The sequence below is a fragment of the Grus americana genome, chromosome 23 (genome assembly GCF_028858705.1).
Source record: "Grus americana isolate bGruAme1 chromosome 23, bGruAme1.mat, whole genome shotgun sequence".
Classification (NCBI taxonomy): Eukaryota; Metazoa; Chordata; class Aves; order Gruiformes; family Gruidae; genus Grus; species Grus americana.
In genome coordinates this window covers 5,091,320-5,115,188 of record NC_072874.1, presented here as the reverse complement: position 1 = coordinate 5,115,188, position 23,869 = coordinate 5,091,320, and the positions used below count along the sequence as shown (strand labels likewise).

The 23,869-nt window shown below is 62.1% G+C and overlaps 2 protein-coding genes and 1 non-coding gene across 10 annotated transcripts; 2 read left to right on the top strand and 1 right to left on the bottom strand.

The window, feature by feature from the left end:
- The first annotated feature begins 119 nt into the window (after positions 1–119).
- Positions 120–23,041, top strand: GMEB1 (glucocorticoid modulatory element binding protein 1). 7 transcript variants are annotated; one of them, XM_054802476.1, is made up of 11 exons: positions 11,814–12,408; positions 12,682–12,848; positions 13,831–13,943; positions 14,887–15,011; positions 15,913–16,016; positions 16,458–16,612; positions 17,810–17,938; positions 18,662–18,799; positions 19,921–20,043; positions 21,042–21,756; positions 21,983–23,040. In XM_054802476.1, the coding sequence occupies exons 2-10, from the start codon at positions 12,721–12,723 to the stop codon at positions 21,746–21,748; spliced, it is 1,722 nt and encodes a 573-aa protein (XP_054658451.1). In that variant the 5' UTR covers positions 11,814–12,408; positions 12,682–12,720; the 3' UTR covers positions 21,749–21,756; positions 21,983–23,040. The 7 variants fall into 7 exon arrangements, 6 of the variants coding, with proteins under 6 accessions (XP_054658449.1, XP_054658448.1, XP_054658451.1 ...); XM_054802475.1 differs by having other exon boundaries at positions 21,912–23,040; XR_008573981.1 differs by having other exon boundaries at positions 11,815–12,408; positions 21,042–22,198; positions 22,405–23,041.
- On the top strand, positions 312–440 carry LOC129196004 (U11 spliceosomal RNA). The gene has a single exon (XR_008574014.1). It is a non-coding gene; the product is annotated as a U11 spliceosomal RNA (small nuclear RNA).
- LOC129195863 (discoidin, CUB and LCCL domain-containing protein 1-like) lies at positions 558–10,823 on the bottom strand. 2 transcript variants are annotated; one of them, XM_054802471.1, is made up of 15 exons: positions 10,665–10,823; positions 7,713–7,934; positions 5,399–5,566; positions 4,944–4,995; positions 4,648–4,720; positions 4,279–4,412; positions 4,071–4,108; positions 3,752–3,946; positions 2,891–3,012; positions 2,634–2,802; positions 2,454–2,546; positions 2,152–2,242; positions 1,909–1,946; positions 1,596–1,718; positions 558–1,152 (listed from the first exon to the last, which is right to left on the bottom strand). In XM_054802471.1, exons 1-15 carry the CDS (start codon positions 10,768–10,770, stop codon positions 716–718), a joined length of 2,061 nt encoding a protein of 686 aa, XP_054658446.1. In that variant the 5' UTR covers positions 10,771–10,823; the 3' UTR covers positions 558–715. The 2 variants fall into 2 exon arrangements, with proteins under 2 accessions (XP_054658446.1, XP_054658447.1); XM_054802472.1 differs by having other exon boundaries at positions 5,399–5,536.
- Positions 23,042–23,869: the final 828 nt, after the last annotated feature.

Below are 23,869 nucleotides of genomic sequence, written 5' to 3'. Positions count from 1 at the left end.
CCTGGATGCGCATGCGCGCCGCAGCGCACGCCAAAGGAGCCCCTCCGCTCCTCGGTGAAGGCGCGGCGGGGAGGTGTCCCATCATGCCCCGCGCGATTTGCATATCGCTTGGTGCCTCAGCGAGGCGGGAAAACGGCGGGTTTTTTGGGGTGAAAAACCGCAGAAACGATGGAAAGAAGGATGCTACTTAGGAAGAAAAAGAGGAGAAACAGCGATCCGGGCGCTGCCCTTCGGCGTGGGACGCGTGCCTCGCCGTGATCTCAGAGGTACCCTCGCCCTTTCCGGTGCCGGCGCGGCGGAAGCGCAGCTTTAAAAAGGGCTTCTGCTGTGCGTGGCACGGGGGGGCCCCGCGGCCGCTCCCGCGGAATCGACATCAAGAGATTTCGGAAGCACAATTTTTGCAATGGGGGTCGCCGGTAACCGCCTGTTCCGGCGCCCCGAGAAAGCGTCAACGGTAGAGAAAAGGCGAGGGGTGAGGCCGTGTCGTGTCCCGGGGAGGGGTGGGGCATCGGCGGGAGAGCGGGGCGGGAACGTCCGTGTACAGGTAGCGCAATGTATAGAGAGATACATATATTTATATGTACATTTAAATAGCATTGTTCTTAGAAAAGATCGCCCTGGACCCCAGGGCAGCTCCACGGCCGGAGCACGGCCCTCCGCCCCCCCCCCCCCCCCCACGCCGGGACGTGCCGCTGGGCTCCTCCTCCTCGCAGCTTCACAGGGCTTCGTGGTACACGTGGGAGAGGGGACAGGCCCCCGGCTGGCAGCGGGACCCCTCCGCACAGGGGCCATCCCCACCGGGGCTGGCAGTCCGCTCCCCCCGGGGAGCCGTGCACGCCCCGCCGAGCCCCTGGAGAGGAGGCAGCTCCCCAGGGCGCTGGGTGGGCGCATCGTACCGCAGCGTGGGGGATGCGGGGAGCCCCGTGATGCCGCACGGGCTTCGGCGGCTGCCGGCGGGCTCGGGCTCGCTGAACGGCGTGGCGTACTCGGGCTCGGGCGGCAGCGGCTCCGCGTATTCGTGGTATTTTCCCGGCACGTCGTAGTGGCTCGTGACCAGCGGCAGCGTGTAGCCCTCGTCCAGGAGCGGCTTGAAGGTGGAAGGGCCCGTCTGGCTGCCGGGGCTCACCTGCACCAGGTCCGGCTCGGCGTACTCTGCAACGGGGATGGCGGGCTCTGAGCTGGGGACAGTGGGAGACCGTCCCTGCGGCGCTGAAGGGGTCGCGTGGGTGGGCTGGGTGGAGAAAAGGGGCACATCTGGGCCCCCGGGGCTGGGAAACGCTGGGCAGACGCGTGCCAAAACCCATCCAGGGTGGGACACCCACGGGGACAGGATGTCCCTCTGCCCCGGCACAGAGTGGGGTCCTGGCACCCTCGAGCCACCATGCAACGTGCACGCCTGTGTCTGAGGTGGAATAATAATAATTAAAAATATTAAGCCCTGCCAGGGTCTCCGTTTTGCACAGGACCATGATGCAGGACAGGGGTCAGACCAGAGCGGTGCTGAGGGCGGGAATGGGCACCCCAGGGTGCAGTGGGGGAGACATGGCTCCGGCTCTGGGCCGAGGGACCCATTTGCGCCCCAACGTCCCCGTTACCTGGCGAATGGGTCTGGCTGAGGTCCCCCGGTGCAGCCGCCGTGGGGAAGGAGGTGAGCACAGAGCCGGGGGGTGGCAGGCTCTGCAGGGAGCACACCTGGCTCGACTCCAGTTTGGGGTACCCTGGGCAGAGAGCAGAACCCCCCAGTTGTCACACGCCGTCCCTTGGGGACAGGCAGCGCCGTGCCTGGGGCAGACCGGTGCCGGGATGGCTCAGGGCTCGGCAGCAGCACCGGTTAAACCAGCTGCACCCCTCCTGAATTTGGCCCCGAGATGTAGCAGGACCCCCGGGAAGGGGTTGGGGACCCTTTACCTTTCGTGATCCCGCAGTTCAGCTCCGCTGCCGCCTTCCTGCCAAGAGGAGAGCGAGATCGGGGTGAGGGGTCCCGGCCACCCCGTGCCCACCACCACCACCCACCTCCTGGCACCCGCTGCACAGGGGGGCTGTGCCCCTCGATACCCGGTGAGCGGCCGAACGGAGCCACCCGGAGCTGCCGGGTTTTGGGGAGGCGATGCCGGGTCCCCAGGGTGAAGCGGGGAGCAGGATGGGACCCACCTCTTCCTGCGGCAGAGGAAAGCCAGCAGCAGGAGGCTGGAGCAGAGCAGCACGAAGCCGCCGATGAGCAGCATCACCAGCAGTGTGGAGCCTGGGGAGGGAGGGCAGCATCAGCCCCTGGTGCCCCATCCCACCCCTCTGCACCCATGGGTGCCAGGAGCCCACCTGGGGCCACCAGAAAAGGAAAATCAATGTGTTGTCACGGGGGGAATTTAAAGCCCGAGTGGGTCCGTCAGCACCTGGAGCACCCACAAGACGACGCTGCGTCCCAGTGACAGCCCCCCCCCCGCCATGGCACCCACCTGCCTTCTCCGGGTCCAGGGCGACGCCGGGGATGGGCGTGAGGCTGGTCGGGCGGCTGGTTGGCACGGGGACCTCCCTGGGGATGCTGGGCACTGCGGGGCAGAGCGGGAACCGTGAGCGTGGGACCACCACTGGGGACGTTTGGGGTGCGGGGTGAGAGCTCCCGCGGAGGGGCTCACCGTAGGGCCGGGGCGCGCGGACCCGTGCCAGCTGGCAGCCCACCAGGGCCACCTTCAAGGCCGCGCGCTGGTGCCAGCTCTGGGGCGTGACGCGGACGTAGCGGGTGACGATGGGGGGGATGAAGGCGTTGGAGACCTCCCCGTGGCTGTCGGCGTTTCCTTCAAAGACCTGCCGGAGAGGGTGGTGGCCGCGTGTCTGTGGGGAGGGGGTCTGTGCGCCCCCCCCCCCCCCCGTTGTCCCCCCCTCCCACGCCCACCTTGTCCTCCTGGCCACCGCTGCCTCTGTAGGGTCTCCAGTTCTTCCCATCGCGGCTGGAGGAGACGCGGTAGGACGTCACGTAGTAGTCGTACGGCTCGGAGGAGCCCTTCGTGATGATGCCTGTAGGTGCAGGAGTGAGCCCTTGGTGGGGGGCCCTGCTGTCAGCTGGGGGGTGAGGGACTGGGGAAGGGTTTGGGGGGCTGCTCTGGGCCCCAACGCGCCCCGTTGCATGGGGCAGGGCTTTCCCAGCCGGAATAACCCCGATCTCGGATACCTGGGTCCCTGCTGGGAGGGGACGGGGGGGTGGGGGGGCCAGGACACGTCACCAGCCCCGGGAGGGGGTTTGGGTGGCAGATTCGAGCATCGGACCCCCCGCTCTGCCCCCAGGACCGATAACCTCCGGCCCCGGCTGCCAGCCCCGCATTCCTCCCTCCTCCAGCCTCCGGCCGGACAATGTCCCCATTTTCCTCCCCGCAGTCACCAGCCGCCGCCGCACAAAGCCCCCGTTTTCGGCAGGCTCCGGCCGAACAAAAGGCGCTCGCTGGCACCAGATGCAAGAGCATAATATTAACTTGTTCGTCCCAGAAACGGCTGCGGATGGAGGGGGGGGGCAGGGACAGCGGGGACAAAAGGGGGACAGGGGACAGCCGGGGTGCTGTCTGCATCCCAGTTTGCACCAGTAAAACCATGGCACAAGCTCCAGCGCCTCCTGGGAGTTATAGGGGGGCTACAACTGCTCTGGGCAGGTTTTGGGGGGGGTCAGCGAGGCTGGCAGCCATGTCACCGTGGGGAGGACAGCGGTCAGGGTGGCACAGGGACAAGGGCAGCTCTTGTCCCCCCTCCGACGGCCCACACTCACCTGTGACGTTCCTGCGGGTGCCCAGGTCCAGCTCCAGCCAGGCGCCCTCGGAGCCGGGTTCGGCCGCCCAGGAGTGGCCGGCGGTGCCCAGCGCCGCCCGTTCGGCCGCCCAGGCTCGGTCCTGGCCCAGCGCGTCCACCTCGTGCCAGCAGGACGAGGCGTTGAATGCGGCCACCTCCAGCGCGTTGTCGCAGGCTGGCCATGGAAGACGGCAGGCTGGGAGCCCGGGACCCCCAACCCGGCGTGGCACGGAGGGGGGGTGCTGGGCTCGGCAGCCAAACTCGTGGCTTAATTTCAGGGGAAATGGGAAAAAAAATACCTTTGTGGAATATGAGCCGCTTCTCGGAGAGGGATCCCCTGCGGGGAGGAAAGCGGGGGGAGCATCAGACTGAGGGGTCCCCAGGTGAACGAACCCTGGGGGTCTCCGAAATCGAGGGGTGGCAGGTCCCTTGCGTCAGTGCGGGTGGGTCCCACAGCCGGGCGTGGGGTGCAGCTGGGGTCCCCAGCCCCCCCGCCTCCTCGCCAACCTTTTGGAGTGGAGCCCGTTGGCGAAGGCCGATTCATAGAGCGTGATCCCCTTCTCCCGGGACAGGGTGACCTGCCCGCCCAGCTCGTCCGCGATCACCCCGGCATGCACGGCCGCCTTGCACAGCACTGAGGTCTGCGGGGAGCAAGGGAGGGGTGAGAGAAGCCCCCCTGGGGCGGGGGGGGGGGCAGTGGGCACCCCATGAGGGCACCCCATGGCCAAACCCGTCCCCTGCGGTCTACCGGGGGGTGACGAGCAGTAGCCACGCGTGCTGGGGACCGTCCCCGGTGGGTGCACCCCTGGGTGTCGCCCATGGGTGCCAACCTGCACAGCGGGGTGCCCCGCGGGGCGAGCCGGGCTCTGCACTTACGTCCCGGTAGCCCTGGCTCGGGTTGCCCCAGATGTCCCCATCGATGTCCTTGCAGCCCGCGGGGCAGTACACGCTGAAACACACGGCGAGGGGGGGGTCAGGGCTCGCTCCCCTCCAAATCCCCTCTGCATACCTGCTTTGCTCCTCATCCCGCTGCGGCTGCACCCCAAAAGCCCTGGGGTGAGCGCAGCTTGAGTACCCAGGAGAGGGATGGGGATGAAATCAGGGTTGATGGGGACCGGCAGCGATGCCGGGGTCACCAAAGCGGGGACCACTCGCAACCCGTGGCCACTCACCTGACGTACTCCTGGGTGTAGTGGGTGCCTCGAACCAGGCAGGAGACCAGGTCTGCAAGGCAGGGACACCCCAGGGTGAGGGACCCCCGCAGCACCCTCCTCTGCCCCGGGGCACCCCGTCCCAGAGACGCAGGGAGGGATGGCCCTCCAGTCCCTGCAGCCATCAGCCCCACGCCTGCGGCTCTGCCTGATATTGGGGTCCCAGCTGACCTGGGGGTCTAGGGTGCTGGGGGGGGGGGGTCCCAGCTGGCTTGGTGGCCTGGGGGTCACCCATGTTTGCCCCCCAGCCAGGGAGAACGTGGGTCTTCAGGGAGCTTGGGGCGATGGGAGCCCACCCCGGGGTCACCAACGAGCTCCCTCCACCCCCGGCCATGCCCCCCCCCACTCCGTGGGCCAAGACACAGCCCGGGGCAGGGCAGGGGGTCCCTGCATCCCTGGGGGATGCTCCCCCCTACCTGGGTGCTGCGAGGTGGCGTAGGACAGGAGGAGGCCTCGGCCGGAGCGGTGGCTGGTGCTGTTGAACAGGACGGTCACAGCGCTGGAGTTCGTCACCAGGAGCGGGGCGGCGGGGGCGGCATTCCTGCAGTACGGCCCTGCCGGCAGCCACGGGGCCGTGGAGAGGACTGGGGGTCCCCGGGAACGGGCACCGGCACCCAGACCCCAGGGTGTCACCACCCCGGTTCAGCCCTCGCCAGTGCCGGGGCAGGGGGGGGGCTCAGGAATTTGGGCTGGGTGGTCCCAGCCCCGGGGTGGCCCCGTGCCCAGGGTGGTCCCAGCCCCAGAGCAGTTACATCCACGCTACGGGGGGGACCTGGGGCACGTGTTGTCCCCCCACAGCCACAAGCAGCACCGGGGGGGATGCAGTCCCCAGGCACAGGGGTCGGAGCTGGACCAGGCTCCCAGGGGGCACCCCGAGATGTCCCCACCTCCCCGAGTGGGGACAGACGAGCTCCCGGCCAGGCAGGGACCCCCCCACTGCTTCCCCCCAGCGCCTCTTCGTTCCACCATGGCTTGGACGGTGCAAGTGGCCACCAGCCCTTGTCGGGCACCTGCCACCGCGTCCCCCGTTGTCGGGGTTGGCACACATGGTGTGGCCCCACGGGACCCCGAAACGGGGCTGTGTCCCCATCCCCTCCCGGTCTCCCCTTTCACAGACGCCACCAAAGCTGCCTCCTAAATCCCCCCCGTTTAATCCAAATTAATTTGCAGTCTCCATCTCCCTGATTAAAACTTCGGCTTAGCAAGCAGGCGGGTTCCTTGGGGACGTCCCTAGTCCCAACCGGGGACAAGAGGTGGCCCCAATCCCCGGAATGCCATCACCCCCCCTTCCCCGAGTCTCTGCTCTGCATCGTGTCCATCACCGGGGCCTCAGGGCGCCCAGAGATGCTTTGAGCAAATGCCATCGCCGCCCTGGGGACGTTGCCCTGGTGAAACCGCCGCTGTGGCGGGGCGGGTCGTGCCGTGCCTCAGTTTCCCCACCCCGACCCGCACCCTCGCCCTGCCTGGGTCATATTTAACCGAGAGGTCGAGCCCAGGGGACGTGTGACATGCAGAGATGTCACAGGGTCACAGACGTGACAGAACGGGGGCTCTGCATGACACGCAAATGACATGCAGATGAGATGCAGATGACACACGCGTACAGATTTCCCACCCGCTGCCAGATGCCAGCGCTGCCCTGGGCAGATGCTGCCGCGGTGCTGCCATGTCTGGTACGGTGCCCACCCAGCCGGCAGCTCCGGAGACCCCCCAGGCTGCTGGGGACCCCTCGGTCGAGCCGCAGGCTGGAGGCTGCCACCCCCCGCGGGGACCCCGGCACGTCCCCGGGCAGGATTCGGCCAGGCGCCAGCCAGCGGGTCTGAGTCAGCAGCCCACAGCCTCCGCCTGCTCCGGCCGCTTCCCGAAAAACATCTGGGATTTCTCAAGGGCCGGCGTCAGCCGCGGGCGAGGGAGCGGGACCCTGGCCCCACGTCACACCCCCCCCCCACCCCAGCCCGCCGGCACGCACGGCCCTGGCGAAGGCACCCAAAGGGGCAGTGGGTGCCCCGCCACCTCCGCCAGCCCCCGGAGCATCATCTGGGATGGGACCTTGCCGGGACCAGGTGGTCTCTGGGCTTTGGGGTCCTGGGAAATGGGGACAAACATGTCCCCAAGGCCATGGCAGGGGGGATGGGGACCCCCTCTGGGTACCAGCCCGGAAAAAGTCCTGGAAAACAGAAAAACCCCGGTCCCGGGAGCAGTGGGGGATCTAAACCGGCTCCTCTCCCCCCCCGTTTCCCCCAGCGTCCCCTGCCCCTCACCGGGCCTCGGGGCTGCTCCTCCACCCCACCCCATCGACACCCCAGCGGTGACGCTTCCTCCCCCCCCTCCCAAGACATCTCCCCCAGCACCCGCCGCGCTCCCGGTGCCGTCAAATCCCCCCAAGACCATTAAATCTCTCCGGGAAAATCCTGGAAGCGTTTGTGGAGCAGCAGAATTAATTAATCGGCGGCTGCATCTGGTCCCAGCTGGGTCTGTGTGTCCCCCCCAAGCCTGGCAACAGCCCCCTCCTTGGGTACCCCCATTCTCGGGTACCCCCATCCTCAGAGATCCCTGTCCTCAAACACCCCCCTCCTCGGATACCCCCCTCCCCGTGATGAAATCAGCTAAAAAGCCGGATTTTCCTGATCTTTTCCTCACCCAGGACTTTACGTGACGTGATCTCACCCCCGCCCCATCTGCAGCCCCTCGGTGGGTGCTGCCTCAGTTTCCCCCAAGACCCCCTCTTACCGTAGGCGGTGCCGGCGTGGGGGTCGGCGAGCAGCAGAGAGCTGCGGGCGCAGCGCTCGGAGGGTTCCAGGTCCACGTCCCCGAAGGCCAGGAGGAGGGAGGTGCCCGGGGGGGCGCGCAGCCGCCAGCGGCAGGCGGTGTGGTTGGGGTAGGTGCCTGGGTAGTTCTTGGAGCTGAGGGTGCCGCTATGGGGTGTCAGCAGCGTGTGGCCACAACCGTCCCCTGCAGAGAGATGGGGGGGGGGGTTGGTGGAGCTCAGCTGGGGTGCTCCCTGCCTCAGTTTCCCCACTTGACGTAGCCCTGGGGACACCCCCTGGGCACCTGCAGCCCTTTCAGATGTTTTCCTTGTCTGAAATATCTTTTTTTTTTTTTTTTTTTTTTGGGTGGCTTTTCTGGCCGCTCCCCACCGGGGACAGTCCCTGGGGGGATCCAGGGATGAAGCTGCCTCAGTTTCCCCCACGATCACCCGGTGCAGACCCACGCCTCCAGCTCCTCTCCATCCCCCAGGCCAGGAGAACCCCAATTTTGGGGGATACAAAAGGATGTAAGGAGGAAATACCTCCCCCCCCCCCCCCCCGCCACGGGGCTGTACAGCACTGAGCAGCCCCCGGGAACCCCCGGCTGCAGCCTTGACCTTGAGGATAACCTTGGGCAGCTGCATCCCCGTCGCCTCCTTCCCGGGGCGATGCCAGCACCAGCCACAAAAGGGTTTTTTTTTTTTTTTTTTCTCCGGACTCGCCACCCCCGTGGGGACGAGGGAATATCCTGGAAACTTGAGTTGAAAGCGCCCGGTGTCGGGGATCGACGGGGATTTCTGGCGGAGCCGGGGCAGGATTGGGGCGTGGGGAAGGGCAGGGAGGGGGGGAAGCACCGCTCAGCCCCTCTGCATGGGCTGGGGAGCTGGGGGGGTCCATCGTTCACACCCCCCCCCCCCCCTTGCATCCCCAAAAAGCTGCTGCTCCTGCCAAGCATCATCCCGGCGCGGCCGGAAAGAAAAGGGATGGCGGGCACGGCTTCGTCCCTGCCTTGGCTCCCCTCGCCGTCGCCCGGAGACGGCACAAAGCACCAGCGGGGGAAAATCCTGCTGGGATAAAAAAAAAAAGGGGGGGGGCCCGGAGGTGGAAGATGCCAGCCCCCCCCCAGAGCCCACTCCTCCCCAGCCTGCGGGAAGGGCTGGCAGCCAAACCGGGGGGGGGGGTTCATCCTGTGAACACCCCCTGGGCAGTGATGCGGGACTGGGTGAAATCCCCAAATTTCCCCCTCTCCCAGCTGGGGACCGGCCCCCGTTACAGCAGAGCCGGGAAGGATCAGGCTCTCCGGGGCTGCGGGGAGGGGGGCACCGGGGGCAGGCTGGATGGGGGTAACGGCATGGGGGACCCCGGGAAAAGCAACCCCCAGAGGGGCTGCTGCGCTGGGGGGGGAGAAATTTGGGGTATTTGGGGGGAGTTTCCAGCAAGGAAGGTCAGAGACATCGAGATCCCTCGGAAAACCCTCTCTGGGCAGGACGGCCCGGCACGTGCACCCGAGCTGGGGGTCTTGGGTGGACCTCTGGACCCGAACTCCACGCCGATGGGTGCGGAGGGGCCCCATCCCGGGAAAGGAAACCCTCAGTAAAAACATCCCGAGCGTGGCCGGCACATGCCGGGCGGGCATGCCGGAGATAAGCCGAGAGCCGCACGCGCACCCGGGGGATTTGGCTCTAAAGATGCTACGGAGGGGCCGGGAATGGCGGGGGGGGGCCAGGGGACTTGTCCACCCCAAAAAATCAATTGCCAAAAAAAAAAAAAAGGGAAAACTGGATTTCTGCTGCCAGGGATTTGTTTGTTTTCTCACAGGATGCAGGAAAGACACAACAGGGCGATGCTCCGGGAAAAGTCCGGCACGCTCCTGCCTCCTGGAGCCTCCGGCACGCTGCCGGCCCCGGGAGAGTTCCCCGGCATCCAGCGGCAGCTTTGGGATCCAGTGGAAACCCACTGTAGGACGTCTCCCAAATCGCATCTGGGGAACGCAGCGGGGTTCTGCCCCCCGGGTGACGCCGGCCTGGCCCGTGCCTCAGTTTCCCCTCGCTGGGGACGATGCTTCGCATGTCCCGTCCTCGTCTCCTTGCTCTTGGATGAGTTGGGGACGAGCAGCGCCGGGGAAAATCGTGTCTTCGGGATGGGATTTGGCTGAACGTCCTGTCGGGGCCTTCCCGGATGCCCCCCGTGGGTGCAACCCCCCCCCCCCCTCGCCCCCCCTCCCGGAGCGATGCTACCGGGGGCCCGCAGCATCCCCGGGCTGGAGCCCGCTGCCCGGCTCTCCCGGCTGTTCACCGTAAGCTCCAGCGATCCTCTGAAACCGGGGCAGAGTCGGGGCCCTGGGGATTAGGGATTCCCGGGGAAATCCCTGCGGCCGGGACGGAGCCGAGCCCGGGATCCCCGGGACCCCCGGACCCCCGGGGCAGGCGGCACCCCGGCACCGGGAGCAGCGTGGGATGGGGGAGCGGGGCTGGGGGCTGCGGGGAGACCAAGCGGGTGCGGGACCGGAGTGATGCGGGGGCGGTGGAGGCAGCGGGGAGCCTGTCCCGTCCGGTACCGGGGCAGCCGGATGGCGGGGACCCCGTCCCGGAGCGGTACCGGGCCAGGCGGACCGCGGGGACCCCGTCCCGGTGTGGTCCCGGTCAGGGGGCAGCGGGGACCCCGTCCCGGAGCGGTACCGGGGAGCCCATCCTGGTCCGAGCTCGGTCCGGACACGGTGAGGAGCCCGTCCCGCATCGGTACCGGGGCAGAGGGGAACCCGTCCGGTCCCCGCCCCGGTCCCGGTCCCCATCCCAGACTCAGTCCCAGTCCCGGTCCCGGGCGCGGCGCACGGCCCATCCCGGCGAGGGAAGGGGAGTCCCGGAGGTGCCGGTGGGAGCGGGGGGTCCCGGTGCGGGGATTCCCCCGCCGCCGGTGCCCCGCAATCCGCACTCACCGTCCTGTCCGCCGGCCGGGCGCAGCCCCAGCGGGCCCAGCAGGAGGCAGCGGCGGAGCAGCGCCAGCGCCAGCACCCCCCGCGCCGCCCCGCCGCCTGCCCGCATCCTCCCGCCGCCGCCGCCACCGGCTCCGCCGCGGCCCCGCCTCGCCCACCGCTCCGCGCCCGCCCCCGCCCGCCCCGCCGCGCCCATTGGCCACCGCCGCCCGGCCCCGCATCGCCATTGGGCCGCCTCGCTGTCGGTCCCCCGGTACCGCCCGACGGGAGCAGCGGGCGCGGCGCGGCACGGCCCGGGATGGGGGGGGGGAGCGGGGGGGCTCGGCCGGGCCTGCGGTGGGGGGTGCCGGGCACCCGGGGCGGGGGGGGGCTCGCTCGGGGCTGGGGGACGCGGAGCACAGGGGCGCGGCTGGGGACGCTGCCAGATGCCCCCCGGGGACCGTGGGGGCCGGGGACGATCCGCCGTGGCGGGGGGGGGGGGGGGCTGGAGATGCCCGGTACCGTTTCCCACTGCCCCCTCCGGGCCCCCAGACCGTCACGCGTGTCCCGGCCTCGCGGGGGAAACCGTGGGGCGGTGCCGCCGGCCGCCGGCAGGGGGCAGCACGGCGCCGCCCGCGCGAGTGCCTCCGTCCGTCGTCTGCGGCCCCTTTAAGGCAGGCGGCGGCCGGAAGTGCTGGCGGCCGAGGCCGCGGCGGCTACTGCGCATGCTCCCGCCTGCCCGGCCCGTTTCCCCCCCCCTCCCCCTTCTCTCAGCCCCCGGACTCGGCCGCTCGGCGACGGTAAGGGCCGGCCGGCGCCGCGCTACGGGAGCCGGGAGGGGCCAGGCAGCGGCGCGGCGGGGCGGGGCGGGCGGGGCGGGGCGGGAGGGGGCCCGGCCCGCCGGGGAGGGGAGGAGAGGGGAGGGGGCGCCCCAGCGCGCGCCGCCGCCGTACGTGCCGCCGCCGCGAGGGCGGACGTCGCGCGCGCCGCAGGGCGGGGGGGGGGGGGCGGCCTGAGGGGGGTGGTGGGGGGGGGGGGACGCGCCGCTGCGTCCGCCCGCGGGGAGGGAGGGGAGGGGAGGGGAGGCCACACCCCTCCCCCGGGCAGCCCCGCCCCGCCGCCGCCGCGCGCCGCGGGGGGGCCCCGCGCCTCCCCCCCCCCCACCCCGGCCCTGACCCCCGGGGAGGGTGGGGGGGGGCTGCGGCCTTGGGGGGGGGGGGGGCGCTGACCTCTGCCCCCTGGCCTCGGCGACCTCTGCCCTCCAGGGTGACCTCTGTCCGCCGGGGGGGGGCCGGGGGCTCCCCTGGGCCTAGCGAGGGCCGGCGGCCCGCACCGGGGCTAGGGGCTCCCTGCGGCGGGGGGGCGGGCCTCCCCCGTGCTGCCCCGCGGCCCTGGGGGTCCCACCGGCCCCGCACCCCAGGCCTAGGCCCGGCCTCTGCCCGGTGCGGGCCGCAGGCCGTGGCCGTCGGGGTTTCGCTGTGTCCCGGCCGCCCCCCATGCCGGAAATCCTGAGGAAGCCGCGGCCCGGGGATCGGGGGGGGGGGTGTCCCACGGTGGGGAGTCCCGGTGGAGCACTGCCCCGGGCGGGGGTCTTGGTCCGCACCGCACCTCCGCCGCCAGTAATACCGGTCTGCGGCGGGAAGGGTGAAGGCCAGGCCCGGTCAGGGCAGCGGGGCCTCAGAGCACCCTGGAACCCACCGGCTCGGGGGGCTGCGAGCGGGGTGGCCCCGGGGGGGGTCTGCCTGCGGGTTTGGTGTCGTCGGGTGAGGTGAGATGTTGTTCCCTGCTATCGCGATCGACAGGGGAGGAGAAATCCTCGCGCGTGTTGACGGGCACTTGGCGTCTCTCTCCAGGGGTGAATTTAAAATGCCTGGTCCCATCTTGGGAGCCAGAGCTTTGCTCTGCCGGCCCCGCGGTCCCCGGTAGCCCGGCCTTTGCTGCGTCGGGACCGATCATGCTTACACACGGCTGCCTGTCCCTCTCCCTGCACGGGCAGCGGTGCTGCCGCCGTACAGACCTGCCTCTGCTTTACCCTCTGCAGCACCGCGGCACCTCGCCACCGCCGGGCTTCATGTGAGAGATGGCGAATGCCGAAGTGAGCGTCCCTGTGGGTGATGTGGTGGTTGTACCAAGTGACGGAAACGAAGGGGAGAACCCGGAGGATACCAAAACCCAAGTGATCTTGCAGCTCCAGCCGGTGCAGCAAGGGTGAGTTGGATGGTACCGGTGTGGCTGGGAGGTGCGGGGTGGGGTGGGGGGCACCCCTGTAGATTTTCGTGGTGCGGGGACCGAGCATTTTCCAGGTCTGCGGTGGTTTTGTGCCGCTCACGGTAAAGGGGAAAAAAAAAAAAAAAGCTTTTGTGTGTGTTGCTGTCATGGAGCCTCCAAGGACTGAGGTTGTCCTGCAGGGAGGTGTCCGTGCGATGCCATCTCTGGAGCACGGCCACCCAGCAATGGCTGTGGCAGCGGGGAGGTGGTGAGGCGGTGACGGTGCTGCCCCAGCCATGCGTCCTCCCGCCCTCCTTCTTCACGGTCCCCAGGGCGGGATTTTGCCATGCTGCAGCTGCTGTACGTGGTGGCCTGCGCCCAGGTGCCCACTTCCGCGTATGCCTCTGTGCCGGTTTTCCCCTAAAACGATCCTCCTCTAAAATTGATGAAACTGGGATGTCGGAGGGAATTTTGTGGTACCCCTGGCAGCTGCTGCGGAGAAGCGGCTGCCACCAGGCACTTCCATTGAACTCCGGATCAATCAGGACGTAAATATACTGGTTCCAGTTTGATAATATTCACAGCGGAGGGTGGCTGTAGGCCTGACCGTGACTCTTCCCTGCGTGATCACCCCTGCTGCAGTGTCACATGGGGCTGGAAGGGAAATCCTGGGGCGTTGAGCTCCCCTTCCTGTTGTCCTGGGTAACCGTCTGTATCAGGAACCAGAAGAGAAGGCGGCACGGGGAAGCGCGCTGCAGAGCTGCTTCGGTGGCGCTGGCAGTGTGGAGGGTGCGATGACAGGACCGGGAACGCCTCTGCATGTTTCAGGCCTTGGGATTATTATTGTATTTTGTATGTGCCAAAAAATGCCTGTGACTGAAAGTGTATCAAACAAAATCCACATACCTCAAGGTCAGGGAAGAAAAATTAACTGAATTTTTAACTCTGTGCTGTGAATCTTAATTTTCCATGATTTATATAGTTTCTTTATCAACGGACGCTTTCACAACAGGATTTACCAAGAGGGCTCCGAGGCCAGCGCCGCCGTAGTGGCCGTCGAAACCCACACCATCCACAAGCTAGAAGAAGGGATCGGTGAGTTCCCACTCGGCGTGGGCAGGATCCCCTCCTCTGCAGGGCTGGGGTCTCCGGTTCGCTGGGCTTTCTTCTGGCTCTGCCCCTGCAGATGCTGATTCCCGGGCATGGATGTGGGTGCAGGGTCTGGGCATACTCTGGAATAAGTGTCTGCTGTTACTGCTTGGGCTCAAAGTCCTGGAACTGAGATCCTGGCTCTCCTGCAATGAATGGTAAGGGCTCCCACGGGGTCCAGGGGAGCCGAGATTTCCCCCCTAGTCTCGGTGTGCAGACACTAGCAGGCAGGAATGATGGTTCTGAGGACGGTGGTTGTGTCTGCGCCCGTGGAAGCATCGGATTCTCCTTGCTGGTTCTTTGCTGAACGGACAGCCTGACGGTTTGGGTTGGATTTGTTCGGAAGAAGGGAGCAGGTTGGCTCCGAGGGCTCCCTGCCATCCTGAGGAGTCTGTGGGAAAAGTCTCCTGTCATTAGGTGCTGTCACTAGAAGTTCTGCTTCCTGCGTGGGCGTGGGTCTTTTGGCAGTATTAGCAGAAACTCTGCATGTGAAGAGAATATTTTATCAGTAAATATCTGATATCGCTGCTAAAGAGATACCAGAGCTCGAAGAAATCTGAGAGATCTGTGCTTCAAATTTTCAAGCATTTTGTTTCCACAAAGATCGTTCTCATTGACACCCCCCTCACAGATGTGCTGGTTATCTGATCTCATGTTCTCCTGATAGATGAGCTTCATTTTGAGTGTTGCTGTATTAAAAAGCAGATGCCTGTTGCTGTTAGAGCTAGTAATTGGAGAAGACTTAAGAGAGGACTGATCCTGAACCGGGAACGGCCCTTCTTTTGGTTTCCTGAGTGTAGATCTCCCAGCCTGGGAGCTTTCAGCTCCCACCTGGTGGGATTTGAACTTCTTGGGTGGAAAGTTTCATCTTCACCCCTTTCTCCCTCAGACCCCAGCACCATTGAAACAAACGAGGAAATCGAGATTGCCTATCCCATCACCTGTGGGGAGAGCAAAGCCATCCTGCTCTGGAAGAAGTTTGTCTGTCCAGGAATTAACGTCAAGTGTGTAAAGGTAAGGGAGTTTTCGCAGTGGGTTCCTTCTCTGCTCTCGAGGTCTTGGCACTTGGCTTTCTTACTTTTTGCATTTCATCCAAGCCTTGTCCTGGAGCCGAGTGACATTGCCTTTGCAGCACGATGGATTGTTAGCGCTAAAGTTGTTTTTAGCCTGAGGAGAAGTAGGGGAAGAGTGGGTTAAGGAGTGAAGGTCGATCACCCACCTCATATTTCAGTGCTGCCCTTGATCACTGTTTAAAGCAGAGTCATATTTGGCACTTGATGAGGGCCTGGGAGCCGAAGGCAGGCAGGCGATGTGTACTGAGATCTGCCAGAGCTTTTCTTCCTTGCCTCTTTCCCTTGATGTCCTGATCCTCCGCTCCCGTCAGTTCCTCGGTGAGCAGGTTGCATCGAGAAGAGAAATCTCACTGTTGCCTTTTTCCCCTTGAGAGTGTGCGAATGTAACAGCTGAGGCCGAGTCCCCTCCGCTGCTGCACAGGAACTATCTTAGTCACTGGAGCAGGGCAGAACAGATGCCCGAGCGAATACCCGTGTCAGCTAGATGTTGCTCGGCTATTTGATGTAACAGGAACGATCTCCCAAGATGACTGTATGTGTTCATGGAAGGAGCTAATTTGGTTCATGCTTGGTACAAAAGCCCTCAGGGCTGTTCTTGGCTAGAGCTGTGTGGTTCGGATGCCGATGGCTGGCGGGTCATCCCTGCACACATCCCCATTCCGGAGTTAGAAGTGTTGCTGTGCCGAGGGGATCGAAGCTGGTAGGGATTTGAGAAGCATCTCCTCTTTCTGGGTAGAAGTGGGGGCTTGGATGAGCTGTGGACTGGCTGTGTTGGATGTCCCAATGCAGTCTTCCCAAGCGATGTTACCCTGTTTGCTGAGATTTGTTTATCTCCTCGTCAGTTCAATGACCAACTGATCAGCCCGAAGCATTTTGTTCACCTGGCTGGGAAGTCTACCCTAAAGGACTGGAAGAGAGCCATTCGCCTTGGAGGAATCATGCTGAGGTATTTTGACTTGCCTACCACTGTTTTCAGCTTCAGGGCTTCATCACTGCAGCCGCAGGATCCCGAGCGGGTGTTTTGTCTGCTTTGCAGTCCTCGGGAGACTTCCTGGAGGCTCAGATTACCTGGCCAGCAGCCTGCAGAGATCCTGGCCCCGTGCTCTGAGGGGTACAGGATTCCTCATCCTGTACGGAAATGGCCTTGCCTGGGGGACCTGATACTTGCTGGGGGTGGAACAGGACCAGAGCCCTGTGTGTGAAGCTGGGGGATGGCTTGTATTTGCCGTTTGAAAGCCCTGCAGGAGATATTTTGCGTGCAGAGTGGCGCTGGGTCTCCCTTTCTCCATCCTTCCTGTGGCCGTAGCATTCCTACGTGGAACGCTCCCTTTTATCTCCAGGCTGAGATTTGAGCTGAGCCTGGTTCTCTTCCCCACTCCCTGCACAGGAAGATGATGGACTCGGGGCAAATCGACTTCTACCAGCACGACAAAGTTTGTACCAACACATGTCGAAGCACCAAGTTTGATCTCCTGATCAGCAGCGCCAGAGCACCGGTGCCGGGGCAGCAGAGTGTGGTGCAGACTCCTACATCAGCCGACGGTAGGAAACCGGTTAGCAATGCCACGAGAGTTTCCCTCTGACACTCCTCTCCCTCCCTGGGCTAATCAAATCGGATTTAACCCCACACACACTTTACACCTTCTCCCCAGGCGTAGCAAGGGCAGTCCCACCGTTCAGGAGACTGCTCTGGTTTCTGGGAAGGAAAATGCTTCTCGTATTTGCTCAGAGAGGTTTCGGCAGCAGCTGTGAGGTGGCTCTGCAAGGGCTGGAAAGCAGCTGGTGTGAAGCAGTGGCTAGAGGCAACCTTGGGAGCCAGGGGAGGTTCACCCTGAAGGGATCCCTGTTCTGGGGTCACCGTGCGAGCAAACACCTGAGAGAGCTCGTACAGTGTTTCTGATGTCTTTCCCATTTGAGGATCTATTACAAAGGCATGAGATGGGCTCATACTCAGGAATGAATCTAGGCATGCTCACCTCCTCCGGAGCAGCCTGCTCCACGTCACTGGGACATCCATGCATGCGGTATGATGGCTGGACACGATTTGATTGTCATTACAATTGCAAATTCTCAGCGAATCGCGTGCTTCAGAGCAGAAAGCGATCTCTTTGCTGAGGTTAGGGGAGAAGACCACTCCCAACCGTACAGCATCGTTCAGCTGGGCAGGTTACCTTTCTCTGAGGCCCTGGGTGGGTGAGATGGCAGAGTTGTCCGTAGCCTAAGGAGAATCTCCTGGAAAGCACACGGTAAAACCTTACAGTGGCTGCAGATTGGCTTAGTCCCAAATTTGATCCAGACATTTAGGATTGAGTCAGATCCGTTTCCCTTCTCTAAACCAGCTTGGACCCTGACCCTGTCATTTCCTCAGAGATTAGGGCATCTCTGGGGTGCAGAGCTCCCTGCTGATGATGTAAGAAGGGTCACTGGGCTGAGGCTTATCTGTTCCCTTCTTTATTCTGATCCCTTTGTGCTCATTTGATGCCAGGACTCCAGTTTGCTTTCTGGAGGGCAGGTGGTTTTCCCCCTAGAAGCCCCAGAGCCTTTCACAATCACAGTTCCAATGAGAAACAGCAATATTTGCTTTTAGCTAATTTGGTTGAAAGAAGCCAGGCACAAACAACCTGACCATGAGAGTGAAAAAGAGCCTGGGAGGGGTGAAGGGGGGGTGGAAAGCAAAGCAGGGATTCAGGGCTGGCGCTCCGGGTGCCGCAGAGAGAGCTGACGTTGCCTCTCTGGCAGGGAGCATCACCCAGATCGCGCTGTCGGAGGAGAGCATGGAGGAGGGGATCGAGTGGAACTCGGCTCTGACGGCTGCCGTCACCATGGCCACTGAGGAAGGCCTGAAAAAGGACACGGATGAGATCTCGGGTAAGCTCAGGCACCTTGTTGGGTGGGTTTTTTCCCCCTCTCCTCGCTTCTTAAATTCTGGAGACTGAAATCCTGAAAATAAGGAGAGTTTAGGCAGTGACAGAGCTGTCCCCCAGCCCCGTGGCTATGTCGGTGTTTCCTGGGCGCGCAGGGTCCCTGCCCAACAGAGCTCCTCGCCGCTGCAGGCAGAGGCCTTGTGCCTGATGGATCATCCCCCAGAGAGTTGCTACTAGTGAGGGGCTTTTCCTTTTCTTTTTTTTTTTTTTTGTTCGTTTTAAGGATGTAAATGTCTGCCAGCCTGGAGCTAGACTGAAACCATCAGTGAGCAGGGTCTTGTTAGTACCCTGTCGGCTCTCTTGGCTGGGTCTCTCTGGCTGCAGTGCCTTGCCTTCCCTCTGGGGATCAGTATGGAAGCTTAGGCAGAATTTCCTCAAACGTTTCAAGCTCTGCATCTTGCAAAGATGAACAGAGGCAGTGAAATGTTGCCTTGAAGACATGGTGCTGCTTGAAAACATGTTACTGATTTGCTGCCTGGGTCTGTTTTGCTTCTTTTGGGTGTTTTTGGGGTTTGTTTTTTTTTTTGCACGTCATATCCAACCCAATTGCCAAATGAGAAGTTGTCTTGCAAAGTTAACTCTTGCCTGAAAGGTTTAAGGTAGCCTTGTGGGAAAATGCCAAATGCTTGTACATATTGACTTCTTTTTCCCTCTCCTCCATCTCCAGAGGACACGCTGATGTTCTGGAAGGGAATAGCTGATGTGGGGCTGATGGAAGAGGTCGTATGCAACATCCAGAAGGAGATAGAAGAAGTCCTACGAGGAGTCCAGCAGAGATTGGGTCAGTCTCCCTTCCAGATGACAGGTAGGTTGTGAGCCTCTGGCTCTGCAGTGGGGAAGGATGCTCAAAGGGGTGGCTGCAGGCAAAAAAAAGAAAGTGATGAGGATCCATCGCTGCCACTTACAGCTGTTGAGTCAGGGTGGGGAGTAGGTTACTGCTCGTTAGCTGAGCTGTGGGAGCCGAGTCTGGGGGTGGTCTCAGCCTGCCCAGCTGTGAAGGTCATTCACGTACACCGCTGCGGGGCACAAGGACACAACGTGCCACCGTGTTCCCTGAGCAAAATCACCCTGGCACCTTGCTGAGACCGTCGGGCAGCTGTCCTCAGGTCCCAGCCCTCGTGAAAACGCGCCCAGATTCACTTCTCAGACCGGAGTTACTCACTTTTCTCTGTGACAACGCAGGCTCAAACAGGTCCTGCCCCCTCACTTCTCGTTCTGTCTTCAGTTGTGCCAGAAAACCTGTTTTTGGGGCTGAACCAGATGAGGGAACTGATCTGGGTTAAAAATAACTCCCCTCCTCTCTTGAGGGTTATTTTTATCTCGGATCAGTTCCCTAATCCAGTTCAGCCCATGCCCCTGTGAGCACAGGGTTTGAGAGCACCTCTCGTCGACATTCTTGCTGAGAAAACATCCATGTAGCCACAAAATTCCTTCTACCCAGGAGATTTTTTTTATTATTTTCTAATTTAGCTTTGGGCTGGTGGATCTTCGTGTCTGGTTGGTGGCAGCTTTTGGAAGCTGTGAGTGATTGAAGTCAGTGGATTATAATAGAAATTTTGCACAGCTTTCAGTGAAGCTGGCATGTTAATGACACTGTCAGCAGCATGGGGTGATGATTTGTAGGTGGAGAGCTCGTTTGTATCTCTGTGATTGCAAATTATGCTTTCATTTGCAGCAATTTTGAGTTGCTTGGGTGACACATCTCTGTTTCATTTTCTTTGTCGTGTGAATGGGATTGTGTAGTCCTTGGATGTCAGAAGGATGCAGGAGCTGGGTCTGCCCCTGTCAGCCAGCCCTTGTGAAAGAACAGAGATGGTTTTACAAAAAGCAGCAGAGAATTTTTGGTGCGATACGAGCATCTTCTGAGTGCCTGCCGGAGTCCTGCCTGTGGGACTACGCACTCAGCCCCATGCTCTTCCCTTGCAGATGCTGCAGTCTTGAACAACGTTGCCCACACGTTTGGCCTAATGGACACAGTCAAGAAGGTTCTGGACAACAGGAAAAACCAGACAGAGCAGGGAGAGGAACAGTTTCTTTACACGTTGGCAGGTACAGTCAGCGCCTAGTTAGGCTTCTCATCCTGCTGCTGCTCCTGGGGACCGACTTTCCTTTGACATAACCCCCGAATATTTGGGTTATCATTTAATACGTGCTGCCCCGAAACAAATGCATCCCGATCCCTTTCCATCCCAGGGCTTGCGTGGCATTTCCCCTCTCCCTTGCCTCGCAGTGAGCAGTTGCTCGGGGCAGCCACGGTTGCTGGGGGTGCGAGTCCAATTCCATTGGCATTAAGAAATAGGTGCTGTGCAGCTGTCATCCGAGCTGCGGGCAGTGCCGTGCTGAGCCCGAGCTAATAAGCTTCTCCGTGTACAGGGCACTGAGTTGTTCGCTTGTCTTGGTGTGGAGCTATCAGGTATCTTACATGGCTTCCCCTGAGCTCAATCCAATACCCCGACCTGGATTCCCCAGAGCCGCTTGCTGGATGCGTCTCCCTCCTCACCGTCTCCCGTAGGACCTGTTCTTGTCTGGGATGTCCTAGTCCCCTACTGCCCTGGATAAATGAGATTACTGTGCTACTTCTGACTTCCTCAACCCTTGTCTCGGTGAACACTGGGAGATGTTTCATTGACCCAGGCAGTTCTGCTCTCTGGGGAGCAGTTCCTGCTGTCTGCAGGGGCTTGTCCACTCTCCCTTCTAGGTGGGTCTGGCTTGGGGAGCAGAAATGCCCATCTTCTCCTCGGTGGGAAGATAATAGAAATAGCAAATTGGTACAGAGCATTGCCTGTTCCTCATCCAGCCGCCAAAAGCAGGCTGAGCGGGAGCAGAACGTTGACCAGGTCCATGTGGGTGGCAGGAGAATCTAGTCTTTTCCTTCAGTGCAGTTTGATCTTGAGTGAAACGTGAAGATCGTGCTCGATGGGGTGGTTAGGAGACCTCCTGTTGCAAACGTGGGGTGTAATGGTTGTTTGTGGAGCCCGCGAGTCCCCGGGAGCCCCCCGCAGCGCGCTGACCCAGCCCGACACGCTGCTTAGCCGTTCTCTTTGCAGACCTGGAGCGGCAGCTGGAAGAGCAGAAGAAACTCGCCAAAGACCAGAAGGCGAAGTCCCAAACCATCCAGAACGTGGTGCTGATGCCTGTCAGCGCTCCCAAACCCCCCAAGAGACCCCGCCTGCAGCGCCCAGCCTCCGCCACCGTCCTCAGCCCCTCCACCCCCATCCAGCAACCTCAGTTCACGGTCATCTCACCCATCGCCATCGCACCCGTCGGACAACAGTTCTCCGTGGGCAACATCCCGGTGGCGACTATTAGCCAAGGCTCCAGCCCGGTGACTGTTCATACCTTGCCGTCTGGTTCCCAGCTCTTCCGATACGCCACCGTGGTGTCCTCCTCCAAAACCAGCTCCTCTGACACGGTCACCCTCCACCCGTCCTCCAGCCTGGCGCTGCTGAGCTCGGCGGCCGTGCAGGACAGCGGTGCCCTGGCGAATATGGCAGCTGTGGTCAATCCCGTGGAATTGGTGGCCATGGAATCCGGCCTCACTTCCACCATCCAAGCTGTGGAAGGTACGTCGGACGACGGACAAACCATCATAGAGATCGACCCGGCGCCGGATCCCGAAGCGGATACGGATGAGTCGGAAGGCAAAGCTGTGATCCTGGAGACAGAGCTGAGGACTGAGGAGAAAGTGGTGGGAGATGTGGAGGATCATCAGCACCAGGTCCATAACGTGGAGATTGTGGTCTTGGAGGACTAGTGGGGAAGGCAAGCATCAGTTTGGGGAAGAGTTGGGAATTTGTTTTATTTTGGGCTTTTTTGTTAAGCATCTTTTCCAGCCACCCCATTTGTTTCCATGGATATTTTCATTGTACTGTATATAATATATATATAATTTTTTTTTTTTTTTTAAAACAAAAAAGCTGGAGAAACACGTGAGACCTGGAAAAGGCTCTGTCTCCGTGGAGCACTGAACTATACCGCCTGTTTGCAGGGTCAAGGAGAGACTGGATCTCTGCTGAACAACCCAACCGGGAGGAACTGGACGAGGGTTCCCGGCGCTGAGCACACGCCGTGGCCCAGCCACACGCATGGTGCTTCTGCTCCGGGCCTGCCCTGGCCCCGATTATTTTATTTCAGAGAAACAATAACCAGTGGCTGGAGCGTTGGTGTGACTGTGGGAAGGGGTGATGGCTTTGGGGTGGAAAAGGTACCTCATTTGTATTTTTATTTTCCCCCAGGGAAGGGAATTCTGTCAGACTCTTCACTGTCACCTCAACTGGGATTTTTTAATTATTATTCTTGCTTTGGGGAAGACGACAGTAACCCTGATTTACTGTTCATCTTCTCCTCAACACAAATTGTTTTTATATCTATATTTTTTTGTATTTGTTTGCTCTCCCTTCCCTTGTCCAGATTTCCCAGCTGCACAGCCCTGGACCTACTCTCGCCGGTCTTGGGGTCCCCGTATCCCAAATCCCATCTCTTCCCGTGGCACTTTGCCCCCTCATCCCTTTCCCCGCCTGGCCAGGCTCGGTGCTGCAAACGCCGCTTGGGAGACTCCGACATCACTTTAACCTTTTGCATAAAGGAAAAAAAAAAGAAAAAAAAAAAAGGAAAAAAAAATATTATCAACTCAAGCTTAAAACCACAACCTCCGCCTTCGCTGCTCAGCGCTGCAGGGACCTTTCAGGCTGTACAAAGCATGTTGTGCCGTTGCTTTTCCGGGAGAGCTGGACTCCGGATCGGGGCAGCTTCTGTTTACACTCTGTGCTGGGGCTGCTCCGTGCTTGTCGCTACTTGTTTGGTGGTTTTATTTTTGTATTTTTCTTCTTTCTTCCTATAATCTCTTGGCAGGATTAGAACTGGCACGTTGCTGAAATAATGTGCGTTCTGTTGTTTTCACGCTTTCCTTCTGGGTTTGGTTTGGTTTTTTTTATTTTTCGGTGGACGGGGGCCCTTCGGGCTTCACCGCGGTGGGAAGGTGGAAGAGGGGAAAAGCGCCGGGCGCTGTTGGAGTTGCGGAGGGTTGGGAAGGGGGGGAAGCTGCTTGGCTGGAAATATTAAGCAAAACAACAGCAAAGGAAACACACCTGGGGAGGGCGGCTGGGGAGGGGGAAGGAAGATGTGTTTGGCTATTTTTTTGCATTAAAAGGAAAAATGGAACTACGCTGGAATGGTTTATTTGCGGGTAGGTGAAAGGCGATGGCTTCGTCGCCTCCGAGGCAGCAGGGGACGGGCAGGGATCCCTCTGCCCGCAGTCACCGAGGGGTGGTCGCTGCTGCTCGGACCCCCTGCCTCGGCGTGGAACTGTTCGTTTCCCCCGCGTTTCCCCCGCGTTTCCCCCGCGTTTCCCCCGCGTTTCCCCCGCGTTTCCTCCGCGTTTCCCCCGCGTTTCCCCCGCGTTCCCATGGAGGTCGGAGCCGTGGAGCGGGGCTGGGTCGCAGCGGGAGCTCGTAGCGCAGGTGTTGGGGAGCATCCCGTGGATGTCGGATCAGGGATCCCTCCGTGTCCAGCAGCCTTCGCTCCGTTCCCCTCCGCCTTGCCCTGTGCAGGCAGCCCCTTGGCTGGGGAGGGACGGGGTCTGTTTGGGGGGACACCCACCCCCCCACACAAAATCTGGGGGTATGGCACATCCATCCCTGCCTGGGAAGGGGGCAGGGGCTGGGCTGGCTGCGCTTCCCTCTCCCATCCACTCCCAGCCCCTCGGCTGTGGGGTTGGTGCCCGGAGACCCCCCCCCCCCCCCCCGACCTGGGGTTTTTGGGGGGGCTGCGACAGCCCCTGCTTCCCCCCCCGCACCCCGGGGTGCTGGGCTGGGGGCCGTGCCCTGAGCACAGGGACGGGGGGAGCTAAATCAGCGGGGTGCGACAGGGCAGCGTT

What these genes read in the sequence shown, in the direction of transcription:
- GMEB1 (XM_054802474.1), top strand. Translation starts at nt 12,721, where the DNA reads ATGGCGAATGCCGAAGTGAGCGTCCCTGTGGGTGATGTGGTGGTTGTA. An exon ending in CTTGGAGGAATCATGCTGAG is followed by an intron (nt 16,017 to 16,457) that starts GTATTTTGACTT and finishes CTCCCTGCACAG; the next exon opens with GAAGATGATGGACTCGGGGC. An exon ending in GACTCCTACATCAGCCGACG is followed by an intron (nt 16,613 to 17,809) that starts GTAGGAAACCGG and finishes CCTCTCTGGCAG; the next exon opens with GGAGCATCACCCAGATCGCG.
- LOC129195863 (XM_054802471.1), bottom strand. Translation starts at nt 10,770, where the DNA reads ATGCGGGCAGGCGGCGGGGCGGCGCGGGGGGTGCTGGCGCTGGCGCTG. An exon ending in CACCCGCAGGAACGTCACAG is followed by an intron (nt 3,013 to 3,751) that starts GTGAGTGTGGGC and finishes CTGCACCTACAG; the next exon opens with GCATCATCACGAAGGGCTCC. An exon ending in CAGCCAGACCCATTCGCCAG is followed by an intron (nt 1,153 to 1,595) that starts GTAACGGGGACG and finishes TCCCCGTTGCAG; the next exon opens with AGTACGCCGAGCCGGACCTG.